The sequence below is a fragment of the Thunnus thynnus genome, chromosome 21 (assembly GCF_963924715.1).
Source record: "Thunnus thynnus chromosome 21, fThuThy2.1, whole genome shotgun sequence".
Lineage (NCBI taxonomy): Eukaryota > Metazoa > Chordata > Actinopteri > Scombriformes > Scombridae > Thunnus > Thunnus thynnus.
The window spans coordinates 15,045,196-15,064,452 of NC_089537.1; the positions used below are offsets into that span (position 1 = coordinate 15,045,196).

At 41.3% G+C, this 19,257-nt stretch overlaps 1 protein-coding gene across 1 annotated transcript in view; it reads left to right on the forward strand.

Annotated features, from left to right (window-relative positions):
* sema5a (sema domain, seven thrombospondin repeats (type 1 and type 1-like), transmembrane domain (TM) and short cytoplasmic domain, (semaphorin) 5A) overlaps nucleotides 1–17,979 on the forward strand; it is a 123,483-nt gene extending 105,504 nt beyond the window's left edge. Inside the window, exons 17-22 of the mRNA XM_067578039.1 lie at nucleotides 7,491–7,700; nucleotides 9,984–10,154; nucleotides 10,440–10,595; nucleotides 12,552–12,596; nucleotides 13,604–13,815; nucleotides 17,537–17,979. Of these exons, the coding sequence (XP_067434140.1) occupies nucleotides 7,491–7,700; nucleotides 9,984–10,154; nucleotides 10,440–10,595; nucleotides 12,552–12,596; nucleotides 13,604–13,815; nucleotides 17,537–17,656 (914 nt within the window). The 3' untranslated portion in view covers nucleotides 17,657–17,979. The remainder of the gene's footprint in view (nucleotides 1–7,490; nucleotides 7,701–9,983; nucleotides 10,155–10,439; nucleotides 10,596–12,551; nucleotides 12,597–13,603; nucleotides 13,816–17,536) is intronic.
* Nucleotides 17,980–19,257: the final 1,278 nt, after the last annotated feature.

Here is a 19,257-nt window from a genome sequence, read left to right on the forward strand (position 1 = left end):
TATGGAAAAAACAACACAGATTTGTCCTGTTGTTCTTTGTATTTACTGCATTAGTTGGATGTAATGAATGAATGAAAAGGAGAAATGCAGAGGAGGAAAATGAAACAAAGAGCGTCTGTCTCCACCACTAAATCATCTGTTGAGTGTTTGATGGTTGTTTATTCGTGTTTTAGAACGTAACCACTGTGAAACAATCAGAAAATAACATTGTATTTCTGTCACTCACAGGCTTTCTCTCTCTCAGAGAAAGCTTTTCACCGTTGTCTCTCCTCACCAGCGCTTTTTTAAAATGAGTGTGGAATTCAACAACAAAGCCTAATGTTTAACCTTATCAAATCAAGAGAGGTGTCGTCCCCTCATATCTCTCATGGCAGGGTTTTACCACTCTGATCATGATATGCAGCCCCACGCCGCTGCTGCAGACCGGAGCTGCTCGCTGATCGCTTGTTTATTCGAAATTTATTAATATTGATTGTGTCTTGTATCCAAATTGCACCATATTTAACGCTGCACTTCCTTAGATCCCCAGCAATGCACCTGCTATGTGTGAAGTAGATCAGATGAATGGTTCTCAAGATTTGCGAAGGACATACATACTGACAGAGATTTCTTCCTTTAGTAGAGAGACATCTCTACATAATAAGAAAGAGTCAAAAGTTTAGTCAGGCTAGTTTTATGTATCGGGCTTATAAAAGCATTGAAATCAGGCATTCATCCCAGGGTTTCTTTTTATTTGCATCTCACAAATATTGAAGTTGACACACTGAAGGAAAAGAAAGCACGCCACAGTAAGATGAAAAACATTTCTGAAGAAGGTTGTGAGTTTGTAATTTTGCTAGCCTGTGTCGGTGAGTGATGGCTTCATTTTTTCCCAGGGAGAAATGGTAGCGTGTCAGCAGGCTGATGTGTTTCACTTCAGCTGATCTGGTATCAAGGCCAGGGCCTTCTCATCGGCGACAGATTAGTTTCTCCTGCACAGATGTCATGAACAGACACTGAGTAGACACAGGACAGTGCTGAGGGACGCCTCTGACGGATGACAACCATTCCAGTATCCTTATTGTCTTTCTGTTTCTCTGCCTCACTCTCAATCCCCACAGTCAGCACTCTCTTTGTCTGTGCCTGTTTATCAAGAAAGAAACAGAACTAGTTGAGCTAACGTGAGCACAGTGTTTATTCAAGTTATACAACACATGTCTTGTGCCTGAGGTGCATTCTTCTAGTGGAAATTGCTACAAAAATGGATGAATGATTTTTGTGGATATTCGGTCATTAAGAGGTTGGCATGTACTCCCTATCTTTTGCATTCTGAGCACTGCATTATCACACATCATATATTTTAACAACGGGAATTCAACTGGAAATGTATAACAGTGTTTAGCAACAGAGTATGACTTATGTAATTAGACTCCGTCAGCATGAAGTATCTTCATAAAATAAAGGCCCATGATGACAGGAGATAGAACAGGATCTCCCTGGAGATTGACGCTGGTGATGGAGTGAAGTCAGTAAGTGGAAAATGGAAGCTCTCAGCTGAATCTTCCGGACCAATCTGGAGACGGTGGTGCTGAGGGGGATGGGTGGGCTGTACAATAGTAAGTTTTTAACAGCAGCACCCAACAATGGAATGATTGATGAAGTGTAGGCAGAAAGACGATTGGCTAATTCTGATGATTTAAGAATTTGTGACTGACAGAAACTCTGACAGCATGGCAACGGAGAAGTGACAGATAAGTTTGGACAGGTTAGAAATAGCTGAGATTCCTCAACAGAGTAATGAAGGCAAGACATGATCTGAAGGGATCCTACATAGTGAACTTTTGCCAAATCTTCATTGATAGTGGGTATACACAGCAAGAGTGTAGCTTTATTTGGAAAAAAAACAGCTGAAAACAGGTGAATAAATGTCAGGAGCAAACTGACTGAAGGCCAGCAGATGAATATCAGCTCAAACAAAGAGCAAGTTTCATTCACCACAAAAATAACAAGGCACTAATATCTCATATTTTGGCTAAAGTTTCCAGCAAAGTTAACTTTGAATTGCTGCATCTTCAGTCTTCACTTCAGGAGTCAATGAGCAGAAATGCAGACAGCACCACTCCGCCATCGCAACCCTCATTGTGGTCAGAGGGGGGATTCAATGCTGCCTTCAAGTGCTCCTCATAAACTCCAGGTGTACTCCTGCTTTACTCAGAGTCTGTATTTTTGACGGTATTGAAAATCATACCTTCAGGGTTTCTAAATACTTTGTAATGTACCGTAATACCGTGATACTAATTGTGATATTGCTGCATATCTTGTAGTACAGAAGCTCTCACTAAGTTGTTGATGACTCCCCTTATATGTCTCTCTGTTATGCCTCAGTTAAGTACATAACCCATGCCCTCTCTCAGATTACTACCAGATGGAGACGACAACCCTATGATTGCATTTGTCCTTGACACCAAATTTGCAGGGCACTGTTGTAGTTCCTATTTCACCTTTGCTCCCAATATGGCACACATAGAGCGGCACAGATTTTAGTGACATGGAGTCAACAATTTAGCAAGCCAGAGTAGGCGAAGATAAAAACAACACTGGCTGTCGGGAAAAATGTACTCACAGAGTCACTCCTTGCCCAACATGGCTACATGAAATTATGACTCTGAGCTCTTGAAAACATTTTAACAGGAGGTTTTGACAGCACCTTCTAATCAGGTTTCAGCAATAAAGATTGCACACACAAGAAGTTTCTAGTCTCACACGTTCTGACTTAGTGATAAGCTTGTCTTCGCTTGTCAGCCCTGACATTGGTTCACTTTCCGCTTTGTTGCTTGTTTTGACCAATCAGACTGGATGCTACCTCAGAGTGGAGAGCAGTGCTGCGGTACTTCAAATTGCCAGGGAGAAGGAAATGGCTGTTTCTTTGATGGATGCAAGTTTTTTTTAGGTAGAAAAAAATCAATCCTGTTTGTACTGTTTGTTGGCAATTTCAGGTTGTTGGAGTTTGCTTTTGAAAGCACCTACAATTACGACAGACCCACCACGACAGCCTGCAGTACCAGCTGGTATTTGGTGTTACCTGTGATTGTATTGGCAAGTGAGATAAATGGATAGAAAATGGTCTTGACCCTCTTGATATTTGCTTTTTTCTGCTGTGTTCACTTAAGCAAAAAGTCAGGCATGAGAGCTTATGTGCAAGTGCTCCAAGCTCAAGTTCAGTCACAGCCAATTTATATCTTCTATCACAAGTGTATTGCATATTTAAGCTGATTTACTACCAAGTCCATATAATTTACATTGTTGCCTACACTTTTCTAAAGCTCACCTTAAACTAAATTCCCACCTTTCAATCAGCTGCTGGTTTCAGTTGTTTTCACTACAGTATAAAAAAAAAAATCAACTAAGAGACTTGAATCCTACATGCAAATGGTAATACATCACAGTAAACATTTATTTACCACAATTTTCATGTCAAAGTTGTGTTATTGTTGCAGGGACCATTTTAACACTGTCTTTTGTGATGCATTCATGGGCAAATTGACAATCAGAAGCTATCAGAAAACTGTCAGAAAATCAAACTCACTTGATAAACAACAAGCAAACATGCATATTGTTAAAAGAATAGCATGAGTCGAAAATGTTGCTGTTTGGCAGCTGACTGGAATTGTCAAATGTTGGCAGTGATGGAAACTATTCTGTATGTGATTTGAAGCTAATGGTCTGGAAGCGCAACCGTGAACTTGAGTTCCACCTACTAGAAATCAATTTTAACATGAAACCCTGCAAATGTCAGAAAAAATATGTCTCAAGCCAACAGTAGGTCTCTCAGTACAGACACAGTCCAGTAAATCTCACTGTAGTCAAACCTACTGTATAAGTGGGTTATGACTATGTTTTAGTAGAGGACGCCACACTCTGAAAGAGTAGGTCGGGTCTTTAATCCTCCTTTAAAAATGTGTCACACTCACAAGCCTTCACAAGCCTTGCCTCAAGTGAATTCACAAAACATGTACTCATATCAGGCTAGCGTGTATATCCATGTTCTCGTGTACTTGTGTGTGTTCTCATGTATGTCTTTGTTTCTGTAGATGTGCTCTGATCCATCATGCTCTTCAGTTACAGGGTTTTAATTGTGCCCTTAGAAACTTTTAATTGGATCTTCCATGAGAATTCCCCCCTGGAGGGTAGTTGGGTCTACTATTTCCTGGCAGACCTTAGGACAGCTCAGGGAATACTGTCATATCGTACAACTGTACGCAACCAGAGCCCCTCTTTTTATGGTTTCATATAGCATGACATAAGAAAACACAGGCATACATTTGTATGTACAGACACACACACACTGAAGAAAATCGGTTCCCCCACAGGGAGACACTGCTGAACTGGAAAGTAGAGGAGGAGGAGGAGGGAGGAGGGAGGAAGAGTAATGGGGAGTAAATATGCTGTTCAGAATCTAGGACAGGGTGGAGGAAGTACTCCTCCTCTACTCTCTCTCAGTGTGGTCCAGTGTTTTTCTGGTGTTGATAAAACTTTGTTCACACGTGATAGTGCATCTCTCCTCCCTCTTCAAGGTTTCAGATTTTTCCACCTCTCTGTCTCTGACATGTCTGTCTTGAAGCAGACTTGTCTCTCTGGTTTGCGGATGTCAACTCATCTCCATCTCTGCCTCTGTCTGTCTCTTTCTTTCCTCCTGATTTGCCCTCATTCCTCCCACTTCTTTGACTGAGTGCCTTTGCAGTTGCCTATACAGTACATTAGATTGCACAGTATTGCGTGTCTGTGTGGCCTCCAAATCCCTCTTCCTCCTTTTCCCACACATACATACTGTCTGTCTCACACACATACACACACATAGAAGTTCATAAGTTTGTTTACAGTATATTTTGCCTTTAAGCAGGGTATGAGGTTGAGCAAAGGGAGGGAGGGAACTTCTTTATGTCCTAGTTTCTTTGGAGTGGGGACTATTTGATGTTGCACTGTGTCCTTTGTCTCAGCTCAGCTCATCAGGAGAGCGAGGATTAATTCTCTCCGGCCGTGTGTGGTTCTTCTGCGGATCGATAGATCCAGTCGCTACCTATTTGAGAGGGAGAGCACCACGCTGTTTGTTTTGGCGACGGGAGGGAGCCCCTGTGAAGTAGCATTAACAATACACACAGTACATCAGAGCAGTCACAGGCCAACGATTGAGCAAGCAGAGAGAGCAAAGTGCTGTGTGTGGGTACTATGCTTATGTTAGTGTTATTTTAAGTGTAAATTTTTGTATTTGTACATACCTGTACTGGGGTGTGTGTGGGTCGCAAGTCTCCTCTTGGCTTTTTTTTTTTTAAATAAAAAAGAGCATATTTGCATTTATATTGTGAAAAATGACCAGAAAAGAAGAAAAAAATTGTTTTTGTTTTTCAGAATGACAAATGAACAGTAGAATGTTAGTCCACTGTGTGTCCAGATGACTAAAAGGCTCTTGTAATGTGTGCGTACATGTTTGCTTGTATGAGAGGGATGATTATGAAGCACTCCATTTCCTTTAAAGCTGAGCAGCAATCCAGTCTCTTGGGCTAAAGAGGGCTTGATAAAGAGTACGGGTCACAGTGGCAGGCGGGATTGTTCGTGCCACTGTCTGCTCAGAATCGATAAAGAGCGGGGGCCTCGACGGGCCTGTCAGCACTCACGCCAGCTTGATGCTGGGGTTAGGCGGCCTGTGCACTGCCAAGGTTGGCCATAGTTATGAGGAGGTCGAGGATTTGCGCTAGGTAAACACACTGTCCTCTCCCTGAGAATACAAAGCAGCCATGCCACGGTAACTGTCAGTGAAAAGAGCACGCTGACAAAACAACGAGGCCAGGTTGGAGGACAGAGAGAGAGAGTGTGAGACAGAAACAAAAAGCAAGAGAAGGTTAATGGGAAAGATAGACAGAGGGGAAGAGAAGGGATACAAGAAGCAGTGAGAAAAACAGATGAGGTAGAGATAATAAAAACGATAAATCAAGAGATTAAAAGGAGAATCAGACAAAAAAGGAAGGTTGCTGTGGCACGGTCCAATGGCAAAGTCTCAGGATCCAGATGTGCTTCTATTGTGTCTTTCAACCCTCTCCTTTAAAGAGATCAAGAAAGAGAGCAAGAAAGAGCAGGGTGACGCAAAGCGGAGGCAGCACAGACTAAAAATGAAGACTTCCATTGTTATCTGAAAAAGTAGACAATAGTTTTGTTTGCTGAATGAGTGAATCATCAGAGAAGTGCTTGGACAGTTTCTGTAATTTCATTGGAGGTGATTATTTTTCACTCAAACAGATGAGTTCAGTCTTTTCATTCAAAAAGGCCAGAAGCTTTTCTTCCTCTCTCATTCTGCTCTCTGTGTCTCACCACAAGGCACATTTCCACGGCGCTGATTAATGCATGCAGTAATTATAGTTTAATAGAAATTACAGTTTCATATTTCATTAGGAATCCTCTATTCGACTCATTCCAGATGAGAGTACACAGATTAGTCAACTGATGTTGTTTGATGAGCGAGCGCGTCTGCATGTTGACAGGACACACTCGGCTCTCACTGAATCCATCTTTAGAAAATGACAAGAGATCTGTGAAGAATTAAATGATGGATTACATTTGTGCAGCTGATTTCTGACGCCATCAATGTTGTATCCATCCATCTGTCTGTCGACTGTATTTATCTATCTTGTGCTTGACTTTCTTGAGTGAATTTCTCATGTTGGTTCTTTATACTCTTTTTTGCTTTGTAGCAGTATTAGTAGTGCAATACTTCAAATAAAAACACTGAAGTAAGGGTTCTGCTCTAGTGCACAAACAACTAGCACATCCATGCTAACAGCTCTGTGAGGCTACATGCTAAGGTCAGCATGATGTTTAGCAGGTATAATGTTTACCATGTCCACTATCTTAGATTGCGTGTTAGCACACTAACATTTGCTAATTAGCAATAAACACAAAGCCTCTGGGGATCATGAAAGTTGGCTACTAAAATGGTCTTGAACGGACAAATTGGCCTTTATGTTTATATATTTCTGAGACATCAGTATAATTTCAGATATGATTTAGTAAACAGACTAAACCTAATATTGACAGCATCTATGAGTTTCTATGCTGCATGCATGTGGTGCTCTAAAAGTTGATTTTTTTTTTAGGAAATCTGTGCTTTACAGCAAAAAATAACTTAATGACAACAGGAAACAAGAGGTAGGTGCTGTTCTCTCAGCACAAATCAAGCTAAAGCTTTTAAAGTATCTCCCTGCGGCTCAAGTAAAGGCACAGTCACTATTATCAAGAGCTGTTATTGACTCTTGCCCCTCTTCTTGCTCTTCAAATCCACACAGTGATGCCAGGAAGGGAGGATAAGTATCATCCACTTTCTTACAGAAAACTACAAGGTTTACAGGAAAAGTTGTCTTAATGCTGAGAAAAACTAACAATACCACATGTGTGAGATACAGCAGTTGTTTTGATAAGGGTCTCTTTTTATTTACATCATCTATGCTCTCTAAATCCAACAGGTGAGGTGCTTCGTCTCGGAAGGATCTCAGGCCACACAGTAAACGGCGGCTGGTCATCCTGGAGTTCCTGGTCCCAGTGCAGCAGAGACTGCAGCCGGGGAATCCGTAGCAGAAAGAGGACCTGTAGCAACCCAGAGCCCAAGTACGGAGGTCAGACCTGCCTGGGGCCAGCACAGGAGTACCAGGAGTGTAACATCACCCCTTGTCCAGGTAAGAGGCGCATACATGTATCGTATACACATACTACATGCCAGCTTTAGTGGCAAAGACACACATACACAAACAACATCACTGGCATATTAAGCAGGGGACACACAGAGATAAAAACACACACAATATCAGGAGTCAATTACTAAGCCAGCTCTGTTTTTCTCTCACACACAGATAAATACACACTATTCATACTTGGGCCATGTTTTTCCCCTTGATTAATGGATAAGGAATTATAGTGACAAAATGACTTACCAAATCATAGGGAACCACAAAAGAAATCAGTTGTAGATAAGAGGTATGACGAGGACCCCAATTTACACCAGGAATCAAAGAGACAATCCCTGTGGCGCTCCAGTATGTAATTACATTGCTGGGTAATTATGCTGCCAGCTATGGGAGGCCTTATTCTGTTGTGAAAAACCCTGAGACAATACATTTTCAACACTCCTCTAGCGGAAAACGGCAAGAGGAAGCTTTCTAATTAAAAGAGTACTCTGTCTGACAAGGGAAGTAAGCTGTCTAAATGGAAATCCAGTGTTTAGTTTGGCATAAGGCACACCTGGTATCCAGCACAGACTCCAAGCAGACAAGCAGGACGTCGTCTCAGATGATTATTAATCAAGCCCCCCGGAGAAGGTTGCTTGGGTATCTCGCTAAAAGCCTGGATCTTCACATCGTCTTCAACACCCGTGATCTGTCTTCATAACTGCTGCCACGCAGTAAGCAAGCAAAAGAGACAAGAGAGTTAACGACCATTGATACTATTTTTACAGCCTGTTAATTCATTCAGCGCAAGTGCACGCCATTGAACTCCCACCGGCTCGAACGCAGTCGCTAATAGGGTGAGCTGTTATCAGCTCCATGCTCAGATGAAGACTTTGGATGGATCCAAGAGCATAATATTTGCTGTATCCAGGGAAGCTCTGCCTGTATGGTCGCCGTAAGTGTTCCCCTAGAGTAAAATGTCGAGTGAATGGTCTTTTATTATGCTGTGCCACATCCCTATGCTAATACATGTAATACACCTATCCAGAGATGTTGACTGTAATAATACCACAGCTACAGTATGTTGATGAACAACTCTGCACTCTTGTCCCCCAAAGAAACAGATTTAACCTAGCTTGAGTAGCAATATATTTATATACAATCCATGATGAATACTAATGCATGCTCAATTAGCACCCCTCTGAAAGTGAGATATTATTTTGAGGCAGGCTGATTGTGCCAGTAGACCAATTGTAATCCTCCTATGGCTAATCCAGTTCTTTTTAAATACTTTAGTGCACTGTGAAGGAGAAGGAGAGGAAAGGTGTTATGCCTACCATCCATCTGGTTTGGAAACAAATGAATCCGTGTTTTTCTTGCGTCTACGCCTGAGATGAGACGATCCGTCATCGAGGGCCAGGAATCGACTTCCGTGTCACTTTGTGATAGAGAAATTACACTGAGATGACAAAAAGCATCGGCAACTTCAATTACCTGCACAGTGCTGCCAGCCATCCGCAGGTCTTTAAAAGCAATTCTCAAGTGGTTCCGAAAAGGGAATTTCTCTCTGCCACAATGAAGTGGGGTTTTATCCAGATGACTGGCAGAGTATTTACCTCTGTTGTGATTCATGGCCAAAGATTGCCCCATTTTAATGCTCTTTTTCCTCCCCCCCACCTCATCTCCATCTCTCCCTCTATCCATCTATTTATGTCTTCTTTGTGTATGTTTGTGCAGATGCTGTCATGAATTTTCACGTTTTTAACTATGTGATGTTTGCCACTTGGCACCACATGAAGGGAGGAACAACAACGCATATTGCAATGGTTCATTTATCTTTATTAATCACAGGGGAAGCTGTTGAATTGGGGGGGTGGGGGGGGGGGGGGGTCAGGGGTTTGCTGTAACAGCTGGATGAAGCACACTTTCTGTCACTTCAAAACACTCTCTTTCACACACACACAAACATACATATTCAAATTGCTTCATATTCCTGCGTCACGCATCGCTGTTTGAGATGGCTCGGAATGACTTCCAATCACTTGTTGTTCGGAGTAAATTGTCTTTTGAAATGACCTGGAACTGAAATCCGAGAAAACAAGAAACTGTGTAATTTAGCAACTATTTTCTGTTGTCCTCCATCAATTACACAAGTAAAATTGTTTATTCTTATATAATAACTCAGTTTTTAAAATAATTTCAGCATTAACACAAGCATGTTGATAGTGAAATCTGCCTTTACATGACAATGTGAAGAATCAGCTGCATAATGGATTGAAATGTTGTTTGGTTTAGTGGATGGCAGCTGGTCATGCTGGTCTTCATGGTCCAAGTGCTCGGTGACGTGTGGAGGAGGACACTACATGAGGACGCGAACCTGCAGCAACCCCCCACCAGCTTACGGAGGGGACATATGCCTGGGCCTGCACACTGAAGAAGCACTGTGCAATACACAGCCCTGTCCAGGTACACACACACACACACATACACACACACACACATACACACACACCTCAGTGATAAGTAGCTTAGGGCCCTTACGCGGCCACCAATCCATCACAGGTTCATTGCTTATTTTCTTTAGTCTCTCCCGGCTCCTCTGAGGGCACTCATGCGTGACTAATATGCAGCTGACAGCACAGACAAATTCATACAGTACCGTGCACACACACAGACACACACGCATATACAGACACACACATATGGACACTCTGGACAGGTTGTGAGATATACTGTCATTTCTGTTTCCAGAGAGTTGGTCCAGCTGGTCGGAGTGGTCCCACTGTGACTCCAACGGGGCCCAGCTGCGTGTGCGTCACTGTGATGTCCTGTTTCCCACTGGAAATCAGTGCTCAGGAAATACCAGCGAGACCAGGCCATGCTCCCCTGACTCCAATTTTATACCAGGTAATCACACACACACACACTTATATTGCAGTCTTTTTGGGAACACACAAGCTTCTTTTCTTTAGTAATGTCTTGGGCATTCATGCATGACTTAACACACAACTTTGAGCACACATACACACATTCGGCACCACCCGCCACCGTATGCCCACAGCGGTAATTCAGTTAATTTTTCAAGAATCCTGTGATAATGAAGTACATTATTGATCCATTGAAAGGGCTCGTCTCGGGTCAGAGGTCAGGTTCAGTGACAAGGCAGCACTTTTGGGGATTAGTGTCTTGCTCAAGGACTCCTGAGTGCGGCAGGTGATTACATGGGAGCGTGTACCCGGGTGCTACGCTTACACCTAATCATTCCTACAACCCTGCTGCTGTATTACTTTCATTATGAGCTCAGAGTTTTATCAGGTCATGCAAAAAGCACTTACAGCAGCAGTTTCACTTTTTGCAAATGTTGGAAAGAAATGAAGAAATGTCTCCTGGTTAATGTTTTCTGTACCCGGTCAATGAGGCTTAAGCTTTTTGTTTTTTTCTACGCAAAAATCCGGCATCTATGTTTTAGCAATGATCTTATCTTTAAAACAGAAACCTCTCTATTGCGGTGTTAATGTTAAATGTTAAATGTTAAAGTTTGACATTTTGAGATATGCCTACTTCTTTCTTTTTCTTCTCTGTCTTGTGTTAGGTTAGAAGACTGATATGACTTTCATATCTGTCTATTAAATATTAAGCTGGAGCCAGGAGCCAGTACACTTAGCTTAGCAAAAAAACTGGAAACAGGAGAAAACAGCTAGCTTCGCTCAGTCCAAAAGATTAGACAATCCTGGTACCAGTGACATACAAAGCTAACTGTACAAAAAACAAAGTGTAAAAACATCAATTTGCCATTTTTTGAGAGATTATGTGCCAGACTATTTGCCAGAAAAAGTCTGGCACACCTCACAACTGCCCTAAAAATAAAATTTCGTCATTTTTAAACTTTGGATTTTGCACTGATCAATTAAATTACATACAATGTATTTAATTGTGGATCTGGTTACTTTTGAACAGAGCCAGGCTAGCTGTTTCCCCTTGAGTGGTGTTTGTGCTAAGCTAAGCTAACAGTTCCTTCATATGTACCGTACAGGCAAGGGAGTGGTATCAATCTCCTCATCTAATTCTCTGCAAGAAAGCATTTAAGTGTAAGATAAACTGTATTGATGCAATAATGCGAAATTAAATGATTACACAAAAATACACTTTTGAAAGACACAAAGTTCAGAAAGTCCTAATAAAACCCAAATATACGCAAGCACACACACATATATCCCACACACACAACATTAGTATTGATATCTGCTTAGACAGGCATCTCCTTATTGAAAGCCAGTAAAGCGAGACCGAAGAGCATTGATCTGTGCTACAACGACATCAGCAAAGCAACTCCCCCCTTTAACGAAGAATGCTTGTATTATTCACACTGTTTGACTGGGAATACTCCAACTACTATTAAATGTTTAAATATATTTGGCTAAAAGTTTAAAAAAAATGTAGTTCAACTATTAATTCAACATTCCTGGGCAGAATCTTTAAACTTAAGGAATCATTAATCATTAGATAGAATAAACATTTGATTGAAACATAGATTTATGTAACCTTTCTGTATTAATTAGCAGGGATTACCCATTTTCCTTTCCTATACCTTATTATCCATCCCCCTTAATAGGAGAGGTAGTTCATTAAGGTTCATTAGCAACGTCTTGTACTTAATTTCTTTTAATGAGAGCTGATACTTTTCATAAACCAATCCAGGTGCCACAGCCATGATTAGCTAGTGGAGTTTTTATGATAATCTGTTTCATATTGAGTACAGCTTTCACTTCACATTCACCTTCAAGGGCACAATTTGTCACGCTAACAGGAGTGTGTTTGTACGGCTTTTGGCCCTAATTCTGCTGTTTCTTCTTTCTTTGTCAGAAGTCTCGATTGCACGCTCCAGTCAGGAGGAGAGGCGCTGTGGAGGTAATTTATATGTGTGCGTGTGTGTGTGTGTGTGTGTGTGTGTGCGCGCAAGAAATAGAGGGAAAGAAAGATGCGGGGGGGGGGGGGGGGTGAAAACACTTGGCATTACACATACATAGTGTCTTAGGCAATAACCTAGCTTTTCTTTTCTGCTTGGCAGTGTATAAATCCAGCTGTAAACACACCCAAGACACATTAAAGAAAAATGGTGATCCAATAATATCTGGTGGTAGTCTGAGATGCTTTGTATTTTTTCGAAAATGCATCACTCTTTTCAAGCTATAAATGTCAGCTCTCATTTTAAAATATTGTCATCTGAAGTGCAGTGTGGAAGCGTCTCAGCAAATGTTGCTGTCTATTATATACAGTAAGTAGTGCTGCTGATGGTTTATCTCAACTTTCATTGGCTTAGGATATACTGTACAGTAAAACCCAGAGGACTTTGTTCCACAGTTACAGCAGAGTTTGAGTGAATGGATAAAATGACTTTTAACAGTGTTTACTTACTACACAGCTGCAACGATCCAGGTATAAAACTGCTCTGAGTTGATGAAAATGCTCATAGACTCCTCCAAGTTGCCTTCAAGTGGTTCTTTGGGCTCACAGCAATAAGCTACATGAGGAGAAATGAGGCCTTTGGGACCTTTTTGTCCTGAGTTTTGCCTCACAGACGGGCTACAGGCTGCTTTAACCATCTCATTTAGCTTGAAGGAGGCTGCTGTAAGTGTTGCATTACGTTGGTTTTCAACGTAATTGTCATCCGTAACAGGTTCCACTAACACACAGAAAAAGAGAAAGAATAAGAGAGAAATAAGATAAAGAGAAAAAAAGACAAGACAAATATTCTTTAATTTCCACAACAGTCCAGAGGGTTTTTTTTGTTGCAGAACTCTCCATCATTACCATATGAATAGCAGCTACAATTACCACTTCCACTTGTATGAATTGACAGAGAATTACCCCCAGCCTCTCTCAACCTCCCTCTCCCCCTTCCTCTCTTCCCCCAGACTTCAACCTGTTCCATATGATCGCCGTGGGGCTCAGCAGCTCCATCCTCGGCTGTCTGGTTACCCTGCTGGTCTACTCGTACTGCCAGCGCTACCAGCAGCAGTCGCACGACGCCACCGTCATTCACCCAATCTCGGCCGCACCACTCAACACCAGCATCACCAATCATATCAACAAACTGGACAAATACGACTCCGTGGAAGCCATTAAGGTCTGTGGACAGGTTTGCACATGGTTCACTGCGGGTCACACTTGACAGATGTCCGGATGTGTAGACGCAAAGCAGCATTTCTAACATTTCCTTACTGTTTGACTTAATCAATTGATCTCACACTCCCAGTCTGAGTCAGTGAGCAACGGTTTGCTCTTCCTCCAATGTCAGTTGTGATTAAATACACTTCTTACTGCATGACTCTCACTGTCACATCACCTAGTGCACTGACACTCTCTAGTCGTCGGCAGGCGTGCATACATTTTCTCTCTGTGTGCTCTGCTGTGTGTCTCAGTGTGTGACTTTGTTCTGTCTCAACGGTCATACACTGCTTTCTCATAACATACTAATGCAATTACTTATCGGCGCGTGGGTAGGTAATCAAGGAAGAGGCTCCGCATCTGCACATCTCCCTGCTTAGACAGGCTCTTTGTATCATTATTGCAGTATAGTGTAGACTGTCAGATACACCATAGCCACTGACAGAGATCCAGTTACTCTCATGGAACAAACAGCCTCTTATCCACTGATACACCAGACTTTTAGTGCCAGACTGAGCTAGTGATTAGTGTTTGTCCATAGCTGCTCCATGCTTCAGCTGAGCTTTTTTTTAGAGAATTCCCAGCACTTTGAGTCAGAGGGTGTTTCAGCCACTTTAACATGCATTTATTTTACCTAAAAAGAGGGTTCAGAAGCAAAGAATGTGGTCATAATATTATACCAAACACAAAATTGGATTCAAAATATTTTTTTAGAAATTGCATTTGTAAGATAGTCTGGTTCTAGCTGGCCACTTTTAGGCTCTGGTACCAATTTGTCTTACTGCTGATAAGCAGCTATTGGACATACAAACCCATTGGAATAAATCATAGTCTTAAAGCAGCTAAACTGACCATTTCTTAAGCCCCATCCCTCTAAGTTTCTGTTTCTACACCTCCTGCTTTAAGCTTTTTGTTCTCACACAGTGGGAAACAATGATAACAGCAGCAGATTTTGAAATTCAAAGTAATTCAAACAGTGGACTCTTCTTCTAGTTGGCGACTGTCGATTTGTCAGCTGGCACATTTTATAAGCTGTAGCTAACTAGTTTATTAAGCTGACATTAGCTTCATGTATTGTTTAGAAGAGCCATCTCCAGTTGACTTATTTTGACATGAGACTTGTAAAAGGGATCTTAAATATGCTCTTTCTGGCTATATTTACTTTATATTATGCCAAAAGTATAAGTATTAAAAGTATGATAAAAGTAAGATCAACTAACCTCAATATTAACATAAACTCTGATAGCATGGACTGGCTACCAGTAACGCTTGGTAAAGCTTAAGTAGTAAGCTAATAGCTGATTATGATAATGTTTGCAGCTTAAGTAAGTGCAGACAAACACGTTTTAATTCATTCCTTTAGCCAATGGTCAGTTGGTAATCTTCTACTCAGCTTGGTATCTGCAGTATCAACTTGATTTGGTTGTTTACTGTAATGCTGATAAATCCATAATTGTTAGGAAGTTTGTTTTTTGCAAGCTGGAGTTGGATGCTCAATTTTGTCAGAGGAAGTCTTCAATATCAGCAATAAATAAAGTGAATACCTGGATGTCTGTTTGCAAAACTACTTCACAGATATGAAAGTGTTTCGTAAGAATGCTACAGAGTGAGTACAGACCCATTGGCACAGTGCAAACCTCTCTGAATGTAATTTCATTGTGAAATAAAGGTGTGAGGAGCATTCATCTGTCACACAATTACAGTCAGAAGCATAGGACATAATTCAGTTAGTTCGGTTGCAGATAGAGGTAGCTATGAATATAGACAGTCCATGTGAAAATACAAAAAGTGCTACATGACAAATGAACACTCTAATTTTCCAAAAGCACATTCTGCCTCCAGCCTTCACTCAGTAAGCCTAAATGGTTCAGATGTTGCAGTGAATTTTCAACCATTGAAGTGTGCAAAGCCGTAATAAGTGGTTGAATTGAGTGTTTATAGAAAGGAATGATTAATACTTAATACCATATTTTAGAGAGTTTTGGCTCAAATCCTGATGTTGATGACACATTAGTCATTATTATTATGCACGATGTATCATTTTCATAAACGACAGATACCCTTCATACTGGTTTGTTGGCCAACTGGAGTATTTCCAGGCGTCTAGTTTATGATCACAAACCTAAATCACCATGTCGCTATAGTTTTATGTACAGTTTATCATATTTCCAGAGGGAATATGGCCTTAGGGTTTCTTTGAGGATGACTCTTGCCCATTCCTTTCCCCCTTGCAGCCAGATGTGTCGGTACTCTTGCCCTTGGACGACCCCGCCATGCACCAGCCTCTCTCTGCTAACATGGGGGTGTCCATGCGTGGCCTGGAGATTTTCTACTAACCACTGACCTCTGACCTCTACAACATCCCGCCTCTTGACCCCCCCCAACAACTCTTTGACCCCAACCACTACTACTTCCTCTTCCCCACCGTGCCCCTTCCACTTCCTGTGGCACTTCCTGTGTGTGGCAGGTTGGAGTACAGACTCTAGTTTCTCTTTCTCTGCTCAGACCCCTTCATCCCTCCATCCGTCCATCACGCAGGACCCCTCCCCTTCTCCCTCCCGGCTTGTGAGAAGGCAGTGTATCCCCCTCCCCCCCTTATTTTTCTCTGTCAACAAGTGCCTCCATTTGCATGTTTTTTTCATGTTTGTCTTTGTTGTTTTGTCAGATTTTTACTCGTCTTGATGGTTTAATTTGATAGGTTGAGAAAGAAAATTCATTGTGATGCTGTTTTAAAATACTCCTCTGTTACCTCTCTATCACTAATTCCACTTCATAGATGAAGCAAATTTTTTTGTTGTTTGTTTACTGCACCAAAAACGCAAATGTAATCATTCTTCAGCCAATTAAAGAGATTTAAAAAAAGAAGACAAAGTAGATGATGCTAACAAGCATCGTAGCGCAGCTGTTTAAAAGCAGCTATGGGGCCACCTGCAGAGACACATAACCGTCTGCGGGACTGCGGGAGCGTTGATTACATTCCCTTTGTGTGCAAATCACATAATGGGATGGAAGCAAAATATGAGTTTATTGTCCAGCACACTCGTTCCCTATCAGTGTCAGTTGGAAACATCCATCAACTGCAAATGCAGCATCATCAAGTGTTCAATTACACTGCCCCAAGGGACTCCTGGCACGCACTCCACCACAGACTGGATATGAACACATCCATTTGCTAAATTGCTGATGTTGTATTGAGCACCACATCAGAAGCTCATTCCATGTTTACTATGTCACGCAGGGACAGAGAAGATGCCCCCATGGCTCTTCCTTATTGTTTAACAGAAAAGTGACTCCATTGTGATCGATTTTTATGGCTTAGATCGTCCTAGAGGACCAACAATCTGAGGGCCATAAAAACTGCTGATGCTGGGTATTAGAGATGACAGAGGTGGACATACGGACGCGCATCAAAATAATTTAGCCTTGGCTTATCATTTTTCCTCCCTGTTTGCAAATGCTTTGACCTTGCTCTGTGAAATGTATGTTTCATTCACTGAGCGGCCTCCCATTGATTTGTGTTGCTCCTTTTTTTTCCTTTTGTTTTGGGCTAGATGGATTTGCTTTTACCTTGCCATCTGGGCTGAGTAATCACTTGATCCATGTGTCGCAAACAAGTCCATACTGACTCCTCTCCCTTTCTCCTCTCCATCCTTTTTTTTTTTTTTTTTTTTTATCCGCAGGCCTTCAACAAAAACAATCTGATTCTGGAGGAAAGAAATAAGTACTTCAACCCACAGCTTGCTGGGAAGACCTATACCAACGCATACTTCACCGACTTCAACACCTACGATGACTATTAACCCTTGATTCAGCTGTTCAGACTCCACACCGTAGTGAGGACACCAACCCTATCATCCATTTTGACTGTATTCTTTTCTTTGTGCTTTGTATTAAGATTCGTGACACCATGCGTGGGATAGTCCCACTCTGAGACTCTATGGCAGCTGGTATGTAATGAAAACACAGACACACAGTGTTGCCAACAGAGGGAAATGCCTACTTTCTCTCAGGTGCCTTGGGGTACACGTGGAAATTTTCGCGGGCAAGTCTTGCCTTGACTCTCACTGAGAAATGGACAACTGGATTTCCCGATGTGGACAAAAAAAAAAAAAGGGAAAAACAAGAAGCAAATCAAAGAGACTGTGGGAAATGTGATCCCTTTTAACTTTCTTGTGACGCCTCTAAAACAGACCTGCATTTGTAATGAGGGGAAATAACCACGAAACCGCTTTGCATGACTTCATCTGACGTGTTTTCTCTGCCGTTCTGTTTCGTTTTGCATGAATGATCGCATTCCATTTTTTTTTTGATGACTTGCAACCTGCGTTTTTTGCTGGTCTTAGGTTCAGGACTGGTTTTTGTCTGCTGCACAAGTCATAAAAACAAAGGCTGTGGTGACGTCTGATGGCTTTTACCATTTGCTATTGCAGTAATCTCCAGATGGATCAATATCCACCTCCAGTCCTAGAATCAGGATGTAGATATTTGAAGTCTGTGGTCAGGTTTGCCCATGTTTTGGGGTTTTTTGTTTGTTTGTTTGTTTTTGTTAGTTTTTGTTTTTTTTCTGTTACAGGCTCTTCCAGGGTCTAGCAGCTAGCAGTTATTGATTGATTTAATTGTAAGTGTAAAATCTTTTTTGTGTTGAGTTTTTTGCTTTTAAGGTACATATGTTTTTGTACAGGAAGTTAAGTTTGAAGCCTATGTCTGTAGTTTTTCTTAATACATTTATTCAATGTCTCAAGTGTTTAAAGAATAAAACATTTTCTTTTGAAAAGAAAAAAGTTTATGTGTATTCTGACAAGTAATCAGGATTGTCCATATCAGCCTGCATCAAGTTCAGTCTTTGTCACAGTACTTTTTATATTTTTTGTAAAAAAAAAAAAAAAAAAGTTTTTGAATTTTGATAGTGTTCGCTATTTCTTTGGCTTCTGAGTTATATATGTATTTGTGAGAGCAGGATGTTAATGGCATTTACTGTACAGATGGAGTGTAGCAAATACTATTCTCCTGAATCCCAACTGGAGTTCTAACCATAATAGTATAAGATGAAATCCATTCATCAAGTCAAGATATTTCTGTTCAAACTGTATAACCAAATATTAGGTTATTCAATGGTTCAGTTGCAACTAACTCTTTTTACATGTTTGCTTGTGTTACTGTGCATAAATTAAAAACTGCTTCGTACACAACAGACTTGTCAGAGTTTGAGTTTTACAGATTCACTGGCACACAACTCTTTCCTACAATCTCATTTGTAAAGCTTTGATGTCGTTGAGCTCATCAGGTTTTATTTTCTCTCTGACTCTTATGAATGACCTAAAGATGGCTTCAACTAGAGTGAAAGCAGACAGTGATATAAAGCACTTTCTGTCCAGTGCAGCTTGCTTTGACAACTTTGGAG